The 18666-nt window shown below is 38.6% G+C and overlaps 1 protein-coding gene across 1 annotated transcript in view; it reads right to left on the bottom strand.

Moving 5' to 3' along the window:
* Nucleotides 1–18666, bottom strand: part of CHN1 (chimerin 1) — a 157778-nt gene that overhangs the window by 101874 nt on the left and 37238 nt on the right. The window contains exons 3-6 of the mRNA XM_081095623.1: nt 16505–16543; nt 11158–11213; nt 8830–8861; nt 6895–7008 (exon numbers count right to left, since the gene is read on the bottom strand). Coding sequence (XP_080951749.1) covers nt 6895–7008; nt 8830–8861; nt 11158–11213; nt 16505–16543 — 241 coding nt within the window. The remainder of the gene's footprint in view (nt 1–6894; nt 7009–8829; nt 8862–11157; nt 11214–16504; nt 16544–18666) is intronic.

Genomic DNA, 18666 nt, shown 5'->3' with positions numbered 1-18666 from the left:
AGGAGGGAGAGGAGGGAGAGGAGGGAGAGGAGGGAGAGGAAGAGGGAGAGGGAGAGGGAGAGGGAGAGGGAGAGAGGGAGGGGGAGGGAGAAACATTGATGTGAGAAACATCCATTGGTTGCCCAGCATGCACCCCAACTGGGGGTGGGGATCAAACCTGCAACCCAGGTATGTGCCCTTGACCAGTAATCGAACCCATGACACTTCAGTGCATGGGCCCTTCAGTACTCTAACCACTTAAAAACACTGGCCAGGGCTCTATTCCTTCTTATTGCTCCTACAATGATCTTTCTAAATTATAAATGTAATCATCACTCTCTTCTAAAAAAGCTTTCATTGACTCCCATGTCCCACAGATAAAGTCCAAATTCTCAAGCATGAAATACCAGGCTTTCCTGGCACACTTCCTGTACTCCCGAACCTCAAATGTTCCATGCTGTTCTATATATTCCGGCCTTGGCTGTTTCTTCTTCCCAAAATGCTAATTTTTATCACAACCTATCCTTCTATCTGGCAAACTTCTGCTCTACTTTTAGGAAGTAGCTTAAAGGTCTTCTTCCTTCACCCATCTGGATAGTCAGTCCCTGGCAGAATATGGAAGCTCAATAAATGCTATTTTTGATGATGCAGCTATCTGGGAGATTATATTAATTTCCCAATTTAATAATGAAGACCAAGACCCTGATTTCCATGAAAGGCCTTGACACATGTCAGTGACATACCAGTGATACATTTTTTAAGGAATATATCAGTCAATACTACAATGGATTTATTTCACTGTGCTAAAAATATTAACATAATTAGACTTTCCGTGTCATCTTTAAAATATTAAATTATTTTAAGTCAGATTGAAAAAGATTTTAAATCAAATTTTGAAAAAACTATAGGCAAAAGAACATCACCAAACAGAATTTATAAAACTTTGGTGCCTGGCTTCAGGTACCTGATTTTCTGTGGAACTCATACCACATTTTCTTATTATTTACAAAACTGGATATACTACTTGAATAAGAAGTTGATCAGACTAAAACATTTGAAGAATTATACCATGGATTGATCCTCATAGTCTAACATGGAAATGACTTTAATGAATACCTACTATGCTGTATAGATATAACTGTACACATTCTCCACCCCAACTCCCCCTCCACACACACACTCCAACCTTTTTCCTTCTTTTAAAACAAGAAAAGAAAACCAGAATGTATTCATCCAGACCTCCTCCCAAAGCCTTATCTTCCAGTAGAAGCTGACCTCATCTCCCAGGTCCAGGACCCTGCAATACTGGTTGGACAAACAATCAGTACATGCATTTCCCTGCAGGTTGTTACTGGTCCAGGGTTGGGAAAGGGAGACCAACGCTGGCTGGATCAACCTGACGGGAAGGATGCATACTGCACGAGAGAACAGGTTCCCTTGTAAGGAGCATATACAAGGAAGAACACAACTCTGACTGCCCCTGCAGCCACCTCTGACCACAAGGAAAATCAGCCTTAGACCGGAGCTGATGCTGTGAATGGCCAGAAATGGAAAGATCACAAGTCCCCCATAATATCACTGGGATGCTGATCATCCATGCTAATACATTTCTGAATTTCTCATTATGTGAAATAGGACCTTAAATAATGTATTGTTTAAGCAGGTAGAGTTTGCTTCTGAGTATCAGATAACACTTGGAGCTGAAGGCTTCTCAACTGGTAAGATAATTTGATTCTTGAAAGTGGGATGCTGCTAAAGAATCTTAAAGGTTTCATTTTACAAACAGAAAACTAAAGCTCAAAGAGGTTAAATATACACAATAAGGTCAAGCAACTAAAATTATAGTATAATTATTCAATGGATTATTATACAGCAGTAAAATAAATAAACTATAGCCATGTTCTACAGTAACGATATATCTCAGGAACATAACATTGAGTGAAAAAAGAATGAAGAATACATTCTACATGTTCCATTTATTTTAAGTCCAAAACAAGCAAATCAAAACCATGCACTGTGTGGGGATACAAACATACGTTGTAAATTTATAAAGAAAGACCAGGGACTGATCATCGGATAAGGCTGCCAGTGCGAGTAACAGGAGGAAGTAGGGGGAATAGGGGAGGAATACACAGCACACAGGAGACTCCAAAGGCAATGGCTGTTTCTTAAAATACATGCTGGGCACATAACAGTTATAATCATATTTAATAATTTTTATGTTTGTTATAAGATATTCTTTGGTATATACTTAACATTTAATAAAAGTTCACAGAAAACATGCACTAGTTCTATCCCTTTTCATTTGTCACTCCACATGCACAACAGTGAACATAATATTTTCTTCTTAGGGATAAAAATTAAATGACAAATATTTTTTAAAGAATTAGTTTTAAAACTATGAAAATGATAAAAAATGTTTTCAATCAAACTTCTTAAATTGTCTTAAGCTTACACATAACTGTATTTGCCATATCTCATTAAACTATAGCTAATCCAAATGTTGTCAAAAACATACAGAAAATCCCAAAGTCACTTTGAAACAAACCTCTCATTCTTCATAAGGTATTATCTGATGCCTGGCCTAGCATCTTCAACTACACACTGCATGTAAATGTCTGTCTGTATACTTCCTTTCACTGAGCAATAGTCATTTTTCTAGAACCAAGAGGTCAACATGGGCAAAGGCAAAAAAGCCAGACAAGGCCTGGCCTGAAATTCAGGCTGAGATGGAATATGGGAGAAGATGGTGAAGAGGCGAGTAAAATTCAACTGCAGAATACCTTCCAGCTATGGAATGAGAACCTCTTTTCTTAGTGCAGAAAACTGGTGATGTGACAGCACATACAAAACACATAATCCCCTGAGTAATACCTCACATGACCACAAAGATCATCAGTGAAGGGTTAGGGTTAGGCCTCCACAAGTACGGGAGAGATGTCAGTGATGGGGGGAGGTGTAATCTTTGAAACCTTTGCCCTACCCAACACTACAAACTTGCTGATCACTGCATCAGATTTTAAGATTGACTGACATTTACAATACTGTGGAAAATACATGAGAGGGACAAGACTGGATATAGGAAGATTTCTAAGGCAGTTACTGAACTAGTCTAGGAAGGGACTTGCAGTTGAAAAGGAGAGGGAATTTTGAGGGAGAAAAAAACCTCAGGAAATAAAAGATTGTTGGGTTTGGTTGTGTGAGATGAGCAAGAAGAAAAAGTCCTCCTCACTATTAGATAACATAGGCATACATAGCATGAGGGAGAGTGAAGGAGAGAAATGAGGAAGAGCTTGGAAGGTTTGGGTGCTACTTTTTTTCCAAACTAAATCCTTGGCCCTTCAGTGTCTGCTGATGTCATTAAGTGAAAACTGCTTGATAACATGTTCTGAGAGGCAATACAGCATAACGGAAGATACAGAAACTTTTCAATGAGGCAAAACTGAGTTCAAATTCCAGTTTTGTAACTTACTATGTGATCTTGGGGGAAGGTAAGAAGACAGCAACAAAGGGGAGATTTCTATATCTGCTCTCACTGTACCTCCTTCTTCCTTATTCAGATCCACTAGCCTTTACACCAAGGCTTATTTACCTCACATACTCAGACGACCAAACTTTTTGGAAATGTGATATTATAGAATCCTAAAATTATAAAATGTTAGGAGCAGAAAGATGAAGAAACTAACTTTAAGGATTCTGTAGTTGGCCCCATGTCAGTCTTCTAGTTCATTCAGTGGCAAAACAAATAGGTTTTTGAATTCCCAGCCCAGATTTTCCCCCCTGTATGCCATAATTTAAACCCAAAAAACAATATAATTAAATAATTAATGGGGACTTACACTTTATCATTTGTCATCAAAAGCAAATTTCCATGAAATCCTATAACAAGCTCAGTTTTCCAAGTATGCAATTAATTCGGCATTCAGTATGAAATAATACTGAATTTTATCATTCTTTTTGTTAAAAAGATTAATATTAAATCTGATGGGTGAGAATAAGAGTAATCCCTAATCACTCACACAGGCATAAGTCATATTAGAGTCCTGAGCAATAACATAACCTTTCTATTCTCTCTCTTGTGGCCATGGAAAGAAACTTCATTTCTTTGACCTCTTTCTTAGAAAGTTTCCTTTTTTATTTTTTTATTTTTAATCCTCACCAGAGGATATTTTTTCCATTGCTTTTCAGAGAGACTGGAAGGGAGGGAGTAAAGGAGGGAAGAGGAGGAAGATAGGGAGAAATATTGATGTGAGAGACACATAGATCAGTTGCTTCCTGCACATTCCCTGGCCGGGGGGTGGGGTAGAGGGGGTGAGGGAGGTAGGGGGGTGTGGCGCGGGGCGGTAAACCCGCAATTTAGCTATGTTCCCTTGCTAGGAATCAAAACTATCACCCTTTGGTGCTCGGGCCAATGCTCCAACCACTGAGCCAGGGCAGAAAGTTTCTATTTTTAAGGCTTTTCCAGAGAATGGATGAATAAACGAGGAATGGACAAAGACAATGGATAATTATTCCAAGCCTTTGTAGAGGCAGCAATGTAGACTAGATTAACAGAACAGGCACAGAAGCCAGACTGTATGGGTTCAAATAGCAGCTACATGAACTATTAAATGTATGACCTTGGCCAAGTTCCTCAGCCTCTAGCTCCTCTGTTTCCTTTTATGTAAAGTGGAGAAGGTAACAACCCATAAGTCCTGGAGTTGTGAAGATGAAATGAGGTTAGAGTCCTGGCATGAGGTAAACCCAAATGATAAGCACGCTATCCTATCTAATAAAAGAGAAACATGGTAATTGGCGTACAACCGCTACCCTTCCCATTGGCTAATCAGGGCAATATGCAAGTGAACTGCCAGCCAAGATGGCGGCCGGCAGCCAGGCAGCTTGAAACTAACATGAGGCTTGCTTGCCTCAGTGATGGAGGAAACCAACGTTCCCTGCCTGCGGCTGCAGGCCTCTGAGCTGCAACTCTAAGCAACTATGTAACAAACATAGAAGCTAAACAAAACCCCAGAAACCTCCTTTAGTCCGCGGGGCTTCAGCCAGCAGGATCGCAACACTGTATGCGAAGGCCAGAAAACTACTTTCAGCAGCTGAGGCCTAAGAGCTGGAGCCAAGCCTCAAAGCTAAAGCTGGCCCAGAATAAAAAAAAAAAAGAAAGAAAAAAAGGAGCGGTTGGGAGCTTCAGTCACCCCAGCCTGAAAACAGCCCTCAGCCCCTCACCCAGACTGGCCAGGCACCCCAGTGGGGACCCCCACCCTGAAGGGTGTGTGACCAGCTGCAAACAGCCATCATCCCCTCACCCAGGCTGGCCAGGCACCCCAGTGGGGACCTCCACCCTGATCCAGGACACCCTTCAGGGCAAACCAGCCGGCACCCACCCGTGCACCAGGCCTCTACCCTATATAGTAAAAGGGTAATATGCCTCCCAGCACCGGGATCAGCGGAGCCAAGAGGCCTGTTGGCACCAGGATCAGCGTGACAGGGGGCAGCGCCCAAACCCCCTGATTGCCCTGCGGCTCTGTGTGTGACAGGGGGCGGGGCCACAACCTCCCTATCCGCCCTGCTCTGTTCGTGACAGGGGAAGGCACCCCAACCCCCTGATCAGCCCTGCTCTGTGCCTGATAGGGGGGAGCTCCCCAACCCCCTGATCGCCCTGCGGCTCTGTGTGTGACAGGATGCGGTGCCCCAACCCCCTGATCGGCCCTGTTCTGTGTGTGACAGGGTGCGGCGCCCCAATCCCCGCCCCCCCCCCCCCCCACAGGCCCTGCTCTGTGTATGACAGGGTAGAGCCATAACCTCCCCATCAGCCCTGCCCTGAGTGTGACAGTGGAGGCGCCCCAACCCCCTGATCGGCCCTGCTCTGTGGGTGATAGAGGGCGCCGCCCCAACCCCCTGATGGGCCCTGCTCTGTGCGTGACAGGGGGCAGCACCCCAACCCCAATTGGCCCTGCTCTGTGCGTGACAAGGTACGGAGTTCCAACCCCCCAATGGGCCCTGCTCTGTGAGTGACAGGGGGCAGTGCCCCAACCCCCTGATTGGCCCTGCTCTGTGCGTGACAGGGGGTGACGTCGCAACCTCCCCATTGACCCTGCCTTGAGTGTGACAGGGGACGGTGCCCCAACCCCCCAATCGGCCCTACCCTGAGCGTGACTGAAGGCAGCATCACAACCTCCCGATCGCCCTGCTCTGTGCATGACAGGGGGCGGTGCCCCAACTCCCCAATCAGCCCTGCTCTGAGCCCGACCAGGGGCTGCACCTAGGGATTGGGCCTGCCCTCTGCCAGCCGGGAGCAGGCCTAAGCCAGCAGGTCGTTATCTCCTGAGGGGTCCCAGACTGCGAGAGGGCACAGGCCGGGCTAAGGGACCCCCCTCCCCACCGAGTGCACAAATTTTTGTGCACCGGGCCTCTAGTTATATTATAACCCTGTATTGCAGAGTTAATGAAAATGTTTCTGGGCACAGTACTGTGAGCTAAGAACAGCTGAAACGCTGATAAAGTTCATCTGATAGGAAAGAGACAAAAGCTCCCAAGAAAATCTGCTTCAGCCAAAAGCCAAGTAAGAGAAATGACACTGGCTTTAATTTTATGAGTTACAAAGACCTTTCCTCTTAGTTCCTTTTCTCATTCAAGAAATAGAAGGAGCTGACACAGCAGGACAGATGGGAGAGAACCCACTATGAAATGCAAGGAAGCTAGAACTACAATAAAAATGCTTTAAAAGTTCTTCAATCCTTAATTAGTGAGTGCTACCATTCATGAGGAATTTTTTAAGGGCCTCAAAGCTATTAAAATGGTAATTAGGTCCCAAGAAAACAAGAACCAATTCAATTAGTGCTGGATGCTTTTAAAATTTAAAGCCTTCTATTAAGAGGGCTTTAAATGAAGCATAGTTATAATTACAGGTCCTCGACCAACCTTAAAGCCAAAGTGTAGGTTCCTGGCTGGCGCTGGCTCTCCCGGATGAGGTAGCTCCCCTCAGCCACACTCAGGAGCTGGTCGGCGGCTTCCCGGGAGATCCTGCCGTGGAACCTGAGAAACAAAGTCAATTCAGAAACGGCATGTCTTCCACCTTTCTCAATGAAACAAGACAAAACAAAACCCCCACCTTTCCCTGTTGTTTTCTAGACCAAGTACTGCCATAAAATCAAAGGGGATTATAAACTCAACCGAGTTTAACTATGCTTGTGTTTCCCTGGGCCTGGCCCCTGGCCAGCTTCTCTGTGGTGATAAAAACAGAACCAAAGTCACTGCCCAATCCATTTAACAATCACAAAATCAAATTCCACATCCATCCAAAGGAAGACCAACCACCTCTCTTGAGAAAACATGCTCTTCTTATGTAGCCGGTCTGACCATATGGACATGATGAAAAATATACAGAAATGTGTCCCATTTCCTTTCTTCAAACTAATAACATTTCTTGAAATTTTGGCTCAGAGTCTATGTTGGCAATTTTCCAGGACCCTGGGTTGCCCTTAATTGGCATGATTGTCCAATAATGTGCATAATCTGCATCACTGGTTCTCAAGCCAAAAGCAATGAACTGTAATACTTGCTTTCACTCCCTGCTAAAACCTATTTTTGATTAACAGAGAAAAAAGGGAGAAGAATAAACAGACTCTTTACACAAACACAGATTCATCTATAACACTCAGAGCTAAAACACTGAAGAAGAAAAATATGCCAGTGGTGACTGATGATTAATATTAAAGATATAAAATCACCTTACATTCATATGGGATTTACAAATTACAAAGAACATACATTATGTCCTTTTAGTAACTCAAAATAATAGAACTGAGTTATCGCTGCACTAAAACTTTGCAGTTTTTACTAGTAAAACAAAACAACAATTTCTTGATTTTGGAATAATTTGTAATAATATATTTTAACTAGTGTCCCTCAGCCTAGCCTGCACCCTCTCCAATCGGGGATCGCTTGGGGGATATCCCACAAGGATTGGGCCTAAACCGACAGTCGGCAGAGAGGTTAGGGGCGATCAGGCAGGCAGGCAGGTGAGCAGTTAGGAGTCAGCAGTCCCAGATTGCAAGAGGGATGTCTGACTGCCTGATTTATAACATTTTTCATAAAATAGAAAAATGTTCATTATTAATATTAAATAAAAAATCAGGCTACAAAAATTGTTAGTATATCTCCATTTTGTAAAATCAATTAGAATAATAGATCTTTAGAAGGTAATACTTCAAACTGCCAACAGTTATTTCTAAGTGGCATATATTTACTTATAGAAATTTTAGAAGAAAATTAAAAAATAAAGAAAAGTATAAATATAGACTAAACAACCCATATCCCAACACACACGTGTGTATATATCTATATGCTTAATATATACATGTACACACAAATATAAATGTCTCCCTCATATACATCTAGAACTATTTATTTACTTACATGGCTTTATTTTTTTTTTAAATATATATTTTATTGATTTTTTTACAGAGAGGAAGGGAGAGAGATAGAGAGTTAGAGACATCAATGAGAGAGATAAACATCGATCAGCTGCCTCCTGCACACCTCCTACTGGGGATGTGCCCGCAACCAAGGTACATGCCCTTGACCGGAATCGAACCTGGGACCTTTCAGTCCGCAGGCCGACGCTCTATCCACTGAGCCAAACCGGTTAGGGCTATATGGCTTTATTTTAACATTCTTGCATACATTTCCCCATGCTACTTTCTTCACCAATTAGAATAATTACATTTATAATCAGAAAAATAATTTCACTCATCCAAACTTGAACACCTCCTTCATTTTTACTAAAAGCACCCATTTATCCATCTCTCTTACATATTCCAATCTATAAAATGTTTTCTGATAATCCATACTTACTCTCTTCCATAATATTTTGGTCTGTTTTCTACCTATTGGAAAAATAAAAAAGAAAGATATTTGTGATAATGCAAATGTTCAAAACATTACTCAACATTTTGTGTAAGTGACAAATTAAAGCAAATATTAAGCAAAAGAAAAATCAGAGTCTGGAGTTCCAGTTCTACCAGCAGACTAACTGACTCTCAGGCCTGTTTCTTATCTACAAAACACTTTGTATGTAAAAAGAGTTGAACTAAATTATCTTTTATTTCTAGGACTTTAAAAATCTGAAAAAATATTTACATCACTTTATCCAAAAAGTAAAATAAAACATCTAAGACCTTAATGCCACAATATGTCAGAAGAGACTGTGACTTTCCTTCCTGGTTACTCCACATTCCCCCTGCTGTTAACATCTCGACATAATTTTGCCCCCTTGTTCTCCCATTGGGGCCATAACCTCACCAGCTAATCTTCCCTAGCTTTTCATGGCAGCTTGTGCTGGCTATGAGATAGAGAAAGGCCCAGCAGAAAAGATCCTAAGGAATCTGTACCGGGGTAGACTGAAAAAGAGTATTTGCCTGGTTCATTTAAGAAACGTTCTGGAAGCGTAGGTTCATTTACTGTATGTTCAGTTCTGATCATTTTACCATTTTTATTTAAATCTGTTGCTTGAATATGTGAAACATTTGTATAGTTCAAAAGTCACAACTATATAAAAACACGTCCTCAGAGAAGTCTCACTCCCATCCGTACACCCTCAACACTACTCCTCGGCCACTCCTTATGGATAAACACTTTATCAATCTCTTGCTAATCCTTTCTGTATTTCTCTTTTGCAAAAATAACCTTTATTTTTTTCTTTTCTTTTATTGATTTCAGAGAGGAAGAGAGAGGGAGATATAGAAGCTAGAGTGATGAGAGAGAATCATTGATTGGCTGCCTCCTGCATGCTCCACTGGAGATCAAGCCTGCTACCCAGGCATATGCTCTGACTGGGAATTGAACCGTGACCTCCTGGTTCATAGGTTGATGCACAACCACTGAGCAACATGGGCAGAGTTATTTTCTTTATTACTAAAAAGGGACCATACTTACTATACTGTATATGCATTTTATATCATTTCATATCATCTCATAGAAATCTTCCTTATAGACATTTAGGGTTTTTTTCTAATACTCTACTATAAACAGTCCTACACTAAAAACTTTAGCATATGTTATTCCATATTTGTATAGGTAATTCATCAGGGTAAATCCCTATAACTTGGACTAGTTTAAAGGTTAAGTGAAGTTTATTTTGTTAGACATTACAAAATTCTCATAGAATTGTAGCATGGCACATTCCCATCAGCAATATATAAGTGTCTGTGTCCTTACATGCTTACCAACCAAGTATACTCTAAGCCAGCGGTTCTCAACCTGTGGGTCACGACCCCTTTGGCGGTTGAACGACCCTTTCACAGGGGTCGCCTAAGACCATCCTGCATATCAGATATTTACATTACGATTCATAACAGTAGCAACATTACAGTTATGAAGTAGCAACGAAAATAATTTTATGGTTGGGTCACAACATGAAGAACTGTATTTAAAGGGCCAGAAGGTTGAGAACCACTGCTCTAAGCTTTTGAACTTCTGCTATTCTGAAAGGCGACAATGGTCTATGTATTTTAATTTGCATTTCTATTATTAATGAAATTGAACATCTTTTCCTATATATTGTCATATGTCCTATTTTTTTGTGAACTATGTCTTTGCTTATTTTTTACATCATGACTTACATCTTTTTAATGGAAAAATTAATAATACTTCCATAATGCCTTCAAACTGTTTTAAAAGCAAAGAATAAAACAAAAAGTGGGCCGAAACCGGTTTGGCTCAGTGGATAGAGCGTCGGCCTGCGGACTGAAAGGTCCCAGGTTCAATTCCGGTCAAGGGCATGTACCTGGGTTGCGGGCACATCCCCAGTAGGAGATGTGCAGGAGGCAGCTGATCGATGTTTCTCTCTCATCGATGTTTCTAACTATCTCTCTCCCTTCCTCTCTGTAAAAAATCAATAAAATATATTTTTTAAAAAAAGTGGAAGAAGAATGTAGGAACAAAAAAGATTAACATCACTGAAAACTATACTGTCATATTCTATACTGTGTTCCCAGACCGTCCCTTAAACAGTGACAGTTATTTCAAGTGAAAAGAATGTTAAGAACAATGCATTCAAGTTGCAATGCTATGGTGCCAACTACTGTAAATGGTTAATCCCACAAATAACCAAGCCGATGAAGAAGGTCAAAGTCTGGGAAACAAATAAAAAACATTTCATTGTAACAGTTTCATTACACCCACCTCATTAGTACAGGTGACTCTTCTAGGGTGGGGAGCCTCCTGTTGCAGCTGGTACACTACAAGGAAGAAAGTGAAAGACGTCATTTCTCTTATGCATAACTTCTGACTATTTTAGGAATCACAAACTGCTTTTTTATGTTCACAAGTAAACTGTGGTGCAGTCCTACTTTTTATAAGCAAAGCACATAAAGTAAACTTGACTGAATTTAGGGAAAGCTCAGGAACAAACACAAAATTGTCTTTCTGCCTTGTAACAAATCAGTACTGGATATCTGGGTCTGCTCTACATAATCTGAATCATTTATTTTCCCCATTTTTTTTTTTTTTTTTGGTGTGTGTGACTGCATTACTTAAAGCTTTTCTCTGAGACAAACCAATAATGGTTATGTATTTTTAAGTACATTATTAAATATCAAACTTGAAATTAAAACTAGAATTTAAAGGCTAGATATGCCATTTTTCTCTCCTATTTTTATGCAAACCTCTCTCTTCAAATATAATCTCCCATATTTTTTTAAAAAAATTTATTTTTTTATAATCTCCCTTTAAACAAAATTTCTGAGCCAAAGTTACTGCCACTTATTCAATTTGGGCAAATGAAGCAAATAAATAAATAAATAAATCGGGCACTGAAATAATTTGCCAAAGAGAGAATAATTTTTAGAGTATTTAACAATGGATCAGTGAAAATTATACCAATACCATGATCTAGACTGTCTTGGCTTTTTTTATTTGAAATTAAAAAAAAAAAAAAAGAATGGCCGAAACCGGTTTTTCTCAGTGGATAGAGCGTCAGCCTGCGGACTGAAATGTCCCAGGTTCGATTCCGGTCGAGGGCATGTGCCTGGGTTGCGGGCACATCCCCAGTAGGTGTGCAGGAGGCAGCTTATCGATGTTTCTATCTCATCGATGTTTCTAACTATCTCTCTCCCTTCCTCTCTGTAAAAAATCAATAAAAATAATAATAATAATAATAATAATTAAAAAAAGAATGAATAGAATGTGTGGTTATTAGAGAAAGTGTTTATATATGTTTAAATTTATCACTTGAAAGGAATTTATTTTTGATTTCAACATATATAATCATATTCAATTGAAGTTAATGTTGTATTTAAATACATACAGATTTTGTCACCATAACATTACACTACTCAGACATCTGGTACTGTCAGATAATAAAGACTCAGATTTCAATTATATATGCTTCACCTCTGATTGAACTGATTCATATACAGAAACATATATAAGTATATATAATTAGACTATATATACACACGCATATGACTAGACTACATGTATGTATGAGTGTCTATTAATACAATATATATACTGAGAACAGACACATACCACTGTCCTGTATTGCTATGGGAAGGCGATATAACATTGTGTCTAAGAATGTGAACTCCTGGACCAGGCCATCTGGGGGTTGTCTGAACAATGGGCTCTGCCACCAGCACTGCATACTGTGCTTCAGTTTTCCTCATTTGTAAAAGGGGATAAAAATAGTTTCTACTTCACAGAATACTGAAAGGATTAAATAACTTACTATATGTTAGACAAAACAGTCCTTGACACAAAGTAAACACTCAGCAAAGATTAGTTATGACTGTCTGTAGGTGACTGACAGTAATACCAAAACTTCTTTGGAGTACTATTTGATCACCAGAATGCATCTGAGTTCATCACCCAAACAGACCACGGTAATGCTATCACTGAAAAGGCACAGAGAAGACACAGCTTTACTGTTTAAAAATCAAAACATAAACAAAGCCCCTCCTCATTAGTGATGACTGAAACTCTACTCATGGAAATGTATTCTTGTGCCTTTTCTTCCTGGTTGCAAAAACCCCTAAGAAAGACAGCACCTTAAAACAGTTTGGGATGCCCATATTTCACTGTGTGAGTGCGTTCTTCAAAAATACTCCTGTGAATAAATTTTTGTGGGTTAAAAAGATGATATGAAGGGAGGAATTCTGAGGTGGGGAAGGGAAGAAAGAGCACTGGAGCCAAACCTGTCTGGCCCTGATAGAAGTGTACATGCGTATCACCCAGATATTTCTAAGTCGCCATCCTCCTGAGAGAAGCCAAAACATGATTGGCCAAAGAGGGAGGACTCTTCAGGCCCGTTCCTCCATATTGGTACCTATAACTCTTAGATGTGAAAATTCAGTTCACAGTTCTGTTTTGATAAGTAATTCTCAAAAGATCAGTTGTTTTCCTTTGTAAAAAAAAAAAAATGTTTTGGAAAGTACTGCCACCTATGAAAACTCAATTATGAGACTTGAACAGTAGTCAAGAAGGACAAAGTAAAGCATTGATTTTTAACTCAACAAACGAATATTGTAGTATCTGGTTATCACTGGTAATATTTACCTATTCAGTAACCAAGCATTAACATGAGCCAGTATGAAAAAACAGGAGTGACAATATTGCCACGTTAGAATCTCAATCTTCATTTTTATTAGTTTTAAAGGGTATAGCTCCATTCATGGAGAAAAGCAAGTTTTAGACAAATACCTCCTCATTTGCTACCTATGGTTAGTCTATCCTTAAGACTCATTTTAAATAAATATGTTATTTATTTGGATACTGTATAACTGAATATATCATGAATTTGAATTCAGGAGACACGTATCAAAAGAAGCACTTAAAAACTGTACACAGTAATAAAGACTAATTCAGGCCCTTTTAAATTTAAAATTTTGGGGTAATTTAAACTGGAATCAGCTGAAATTTAAATTGTATAATCATTAACTGATTCACCAAAATTTAATAGCTAAATTATTAAATGAGGAGATACATGATTAAAGTACTTAACATTTTTCAATCACCATAGAACTTCAATGCTTAAATACTTACTAGTGAATTTCTCAATACCTAGAAGCAATACATTTTTAATGAAGTTCCAAGATCACAAGTTGGTAACTTGAAGTCAAAATCAGCTCACATGCGTCTGGTTTAAATTTATTTTTAACACTTAAAAATTAAGAGCTTTAACTCCAACAATAAAGCAAAAGAGAATTCCAGCTTCTCTTTAGAGTTTTGGGTGAATAACCACAGTAAAGGAACGCTAACGATGGGCCTCTCGCTACAGACAGGCCATTCATGCTCTACTTTCTCACAGTCCCCTCTTGGCTTGCTTGCCCCATTTTTTGCATGTTAGGTCCCTGGTTTAATTCAAGCAATACCTATCAATAAGCAATAAAACTGTATTTTTTTTAAGGAGAATCATCAACTTAGACTTCTTGCTAATTCTATTTTCCCATTGGTTTGTATTTGTAAGGCTTTAAAATTACATTTTCACAAGCTTAACTAAACCACACTGGGAAGTGGAACAGGCATAGGTAAAATAAGTTTCTTACAAAATCACAGTAAAAATGTTTCTTAGAGAATCTCACTGTGAAAAGCTATACAAACCCCATTGTGCTAAAGACAGAAAGTAATAAAAAAAACAAGTTGCAACTTCTGACATTAAGATTTAACTGAACCCTTTGGTTTTACAAAGGTAATACAGACTAGAACTTAACAACCAGAACACTTTGAATAGTTTCTGCTTTGCTAACATTGACTGACATAACTCATTTTTTAAAAATCTAATCCATTTAGATTTTATTAACATTTTGAGACTTTTTTAATTACAAAAATTTAATTCACATCCCAAATGATGAATGCATTATGGTTTGTCAGTGCCGAATACTGTCGTGGAATTTATTGTCAATTATCAACTCTAACCAAGATAGATAGATAGATAGATATACGTATATATATGTATAAATATATATAAATATATATAGGTCTGACCTATTTTTAAAATGGGCTTTTCCACTTGGCTTTAACACAGTTTAATCATAACATTTCCTTGAAATGGAATGAAGTTTTTTCATTTGATGGCCAGGAGATAAAGTCTACTCTAATAATTTCTTCCCTTTTTCTACTATTAAAATGATGGAGGGGGAAGCCCAGGCATTGAAGTCACTAAAAAAAACCTGTAAAATTCAGTAGCAGTATTCTTAACCCCCAAAAGAGAAATATGCCATTTTTAAAGACAAATGGTGGCTATGGTAGGACATAAGAAGACAGAAAAAAATACACAGTGCATATACTACACATAGTAGTCAATATTCTTTAGGGGGAACAAAATCACCACCACGATTCAATACCAGTCCGAGGCTACATAAATGCTCTTACATAAAAAAATGTGTAAGGCACAAGTCAAAACAAGGAAACAAAGATAAATTGAAAACCAAAAGTTGCAGAAAATAATTTTAAATAAGCTTCTGCCAATGAGATTATGAGACAAAATCTTTAGGAGATTAAAGAACATTAGTCATTTTTATACATTCTACACTCTCCAGAAACCAAAGACACCAGTAGGGGTAGGGGAAAATGCATGTATGGCAATATTTCAGAAATTGTTCATATTATGCTTACTATAATTAGCCCAAAGTAACAACCTATTAAAATAAAACTCTCCATTGTTCTGGGAATATAAAACCAATAAGAAACTGAATTGCTGCTCCTTCAGTCAGCAAATTTCAGAAATATACCAATATCAAAAGTTAGAATAACTCAACATCGACAAGATGTTAATAATCTATATTTAAAGGAAAGGTTTCTTAGGCTGCTTATTCAACTTTACTGACAATAAACAAAAGCTTATAGTACTGGTTTTTGCAATAGTGCATTCATGGATTTTTTTAAAACTATGTTGATTATATTTAACCTTATTTCTACTTTTTAAAAATAACTTTTACTTGATGAAACAGTATTTTCTAGGAAATAAGAGAAAATAAAAGACTAAGAACCTAGCCTTGAAGAAATTTTTATTCTAATGCAAAGTTTAGAGAGCAATACAGAACTCAAATGCCTCTTTTATATTGGGGAGACAATTTCTAAAAAAAGAAAAAGAAAGACTGCTTTTCTTTTGCCACTTTTTATCCATTCTTTTTGTCAAGATAGCTTCCTGATTTAACATCATTAATAGAGTCCTTCTTCCTCTAAAGAATCAAAATCTGAGAATAAATAATTAAACGGCGTGAATTCTTAGCTAGCTTCTCCTTGCATTAGTTTATCAGCCATTGTCAACAAGCAGTCCCAGGTTCCATGACATGGAATTCTGTGCAGGCTCCGAAGGATGAAATGCGTTCCACACGTGCAAACCATGTACAGGCTGCAGAAACACTCCTACTTCCCCACAATTACTTCTGCCATTCCAAAATCCTGCTGTGAATTAATTTTTCAATAACAGGTACAAAATGGAATGACTTCATATCTAATGATCCTAGTATTTTTATATTACTTATAGAGCACTATAATCCACCCAATTTAAAATTATTAGTATACTTACAGTAAGATTTCCAAACAGGAGGTCTATATTCATCTGTATCTGAAAAGAATAAATATCAAATTAATATTACCAAACATTTATATTTTAAATGAAATATTTTAATCATTAATTTAATATATATTTGTTGAGGCCTATTTGTCCTACACATTCTGCTAGGCATATTCAAAGGTGTTGTTTTTTTTAGTCTTGGTCCTCATTTTCTTGGAATACAGTTTCAAAGATGTTCAAAGAAAGTCACTATACTTATTTAACTACTTATCACAAAAATATCAAGATTTTTACTGCTGGCACTTATTTCTTACAGGTAGTCAGAACTGTACTTCCAAATATCCCCCCATCACATTTGGGGGATCCCAGTATAACTGGTTTTCCTAACATCAGGAGAGAAGAGCAGTCAGGTACAGATCTTAGTCCTCATGCATCCTGAACAATCAAAGCCAGGAAATGAGAAACACTTCAATGGAAGAGAATGTATCCAGGGAGCCACAAAGACCATAAGGTGAACATCTGCTCTCCAAGTCCATTTCCCCTCCCTCTGTTTGAGTACAGATGTAGGAGACCGTGTGAAGAGGCAGTAGAAAGAGATGCAAATACAAATATGTGGGAGAGATGGGGGACTCAGAGAAGGAGAAGGGGAATCAGTTTGGTCTGGCTTCTCATCAGTAAAGCATCACTGAGGAATAATACTGCCGGTCATACGTTCTGCCTCCAAGCCCCAGTAGCAGAATTTTGGTGTGGGAAGGTGTGGCTCTGCTAGCATCGGACATGAACCCATTAAGAAATTTCATGCTAACAAATCTGATCTTTAAGAAGGAAAGACAATCCCTAGAAAGTTTCTTGAGAAGTCTGAATCTAGCGTATGTAGCTAAAGTAAAAATGTTCATAGTCTCAAAACATTCAGCCCCTAACTCCCAATCTTTAAATGCAATCTGACACTTCATGTACGATGTGCAATTATAAACCACACAAATACTTGGAGTCACTGGACTACAGCAAGACTACTAATACTGGGCATAAGAACACAAAAGGGAAAGTTAAGTCATGTAGAAGTTGCTTGGCACCCAGTAGAAGTGTTCAAATATGTATTCTTAGAGAACAAATAAAATATTACTTGAATAAATGAATAAGGAATAAAGTAATGCAGCAAATGCAGTTGACTCTTATTATTCACAGTAGTTATATTCTATAAAGTCACCTCAGGCACTGAATGCCTAAATATTGAACCACTGCTCCTAGGAGAAACATAAGGTCAGGTTCCTGCATGCCTCTGGCCATATTTTCATCAACCAAACAATATATTACTTCATATTCTGTGTGTTTCCATTTAAAAATATATATTTAGTGCCCTAGCCGGTTTGGCTCAGAAGATAAAGCATTGGCCTGAGGACTAAAAGGTCTCAGGTTCAATTCCGGTCAGGGGCACATGCCCAGGTTGCGGGCTCGATCCCCAGAAGGGGGCATGCAAGAGGCAGCCGATCAGTGATTCTCTCTCATCACTGATGTTTCTCTCTCTCTCTCCCTTCCTCTCTGAAATCAATAAAAATATATTTTAAATATATATATATATATTTTTTAGTATATACTGTTGATTAACACTGAACTCACAGCCAACGTTATAACTCATGCCTCAATGAAGCTTATCTAACACGTGTGTTTTCTCCATATGATACATCACAGACAGCACTTTGACACTATTGCTTGGGGACCATTTTGAACAGCAAAATCACCAATAAAAAAACCCATAAAATGCAAAAAATATTACATTAAATAGACTATGAAGAGGACACTTGTTTACAGTGTAAGAGTTAAAACAAAGAAGGCAGAAGGCCACCTTGTTTGACCTCAGCTGGGAATATGCAGATCATGCAACTCAAATATTTTGCCACTATGCGATCATTGGCAAATGAACACGAAAATGTCACAGGTGTTTATCTAAGAATTACAAATAAAAGCTAGCAAATTTGCAAATACAGAAGCATGAATAATGAGGATTAACTACATATAAAAGAGCAATTACTTAAGAAAACTGCCACCTCAGGTAAATCTGCTTAGTAATGACCTAAAGTTAGGATGAAATATGGCCTTAATGCAGAGTGTGTGTGTGTATATGTGTGTGTGTGTGTGTGTGTCTTTGGGGGTTTCATTATATTGAGATTTGTCTT

The sequence above is a fragment of the Myotis nattereri genome, assembly GCF_964212035.1.
Source record: "Myotis nattereri genome assembly, chromosome: 7".
NCBI classification, from domain to species: Eukaryota; Metazoa; Chordata; class Mammalia; order Chiroptera; family Vespertilionidae; genus Myotis; species Myotis nattereri.
This window is presented reverse-complemented; position numbering and strand designations above follow the sequence as displayed.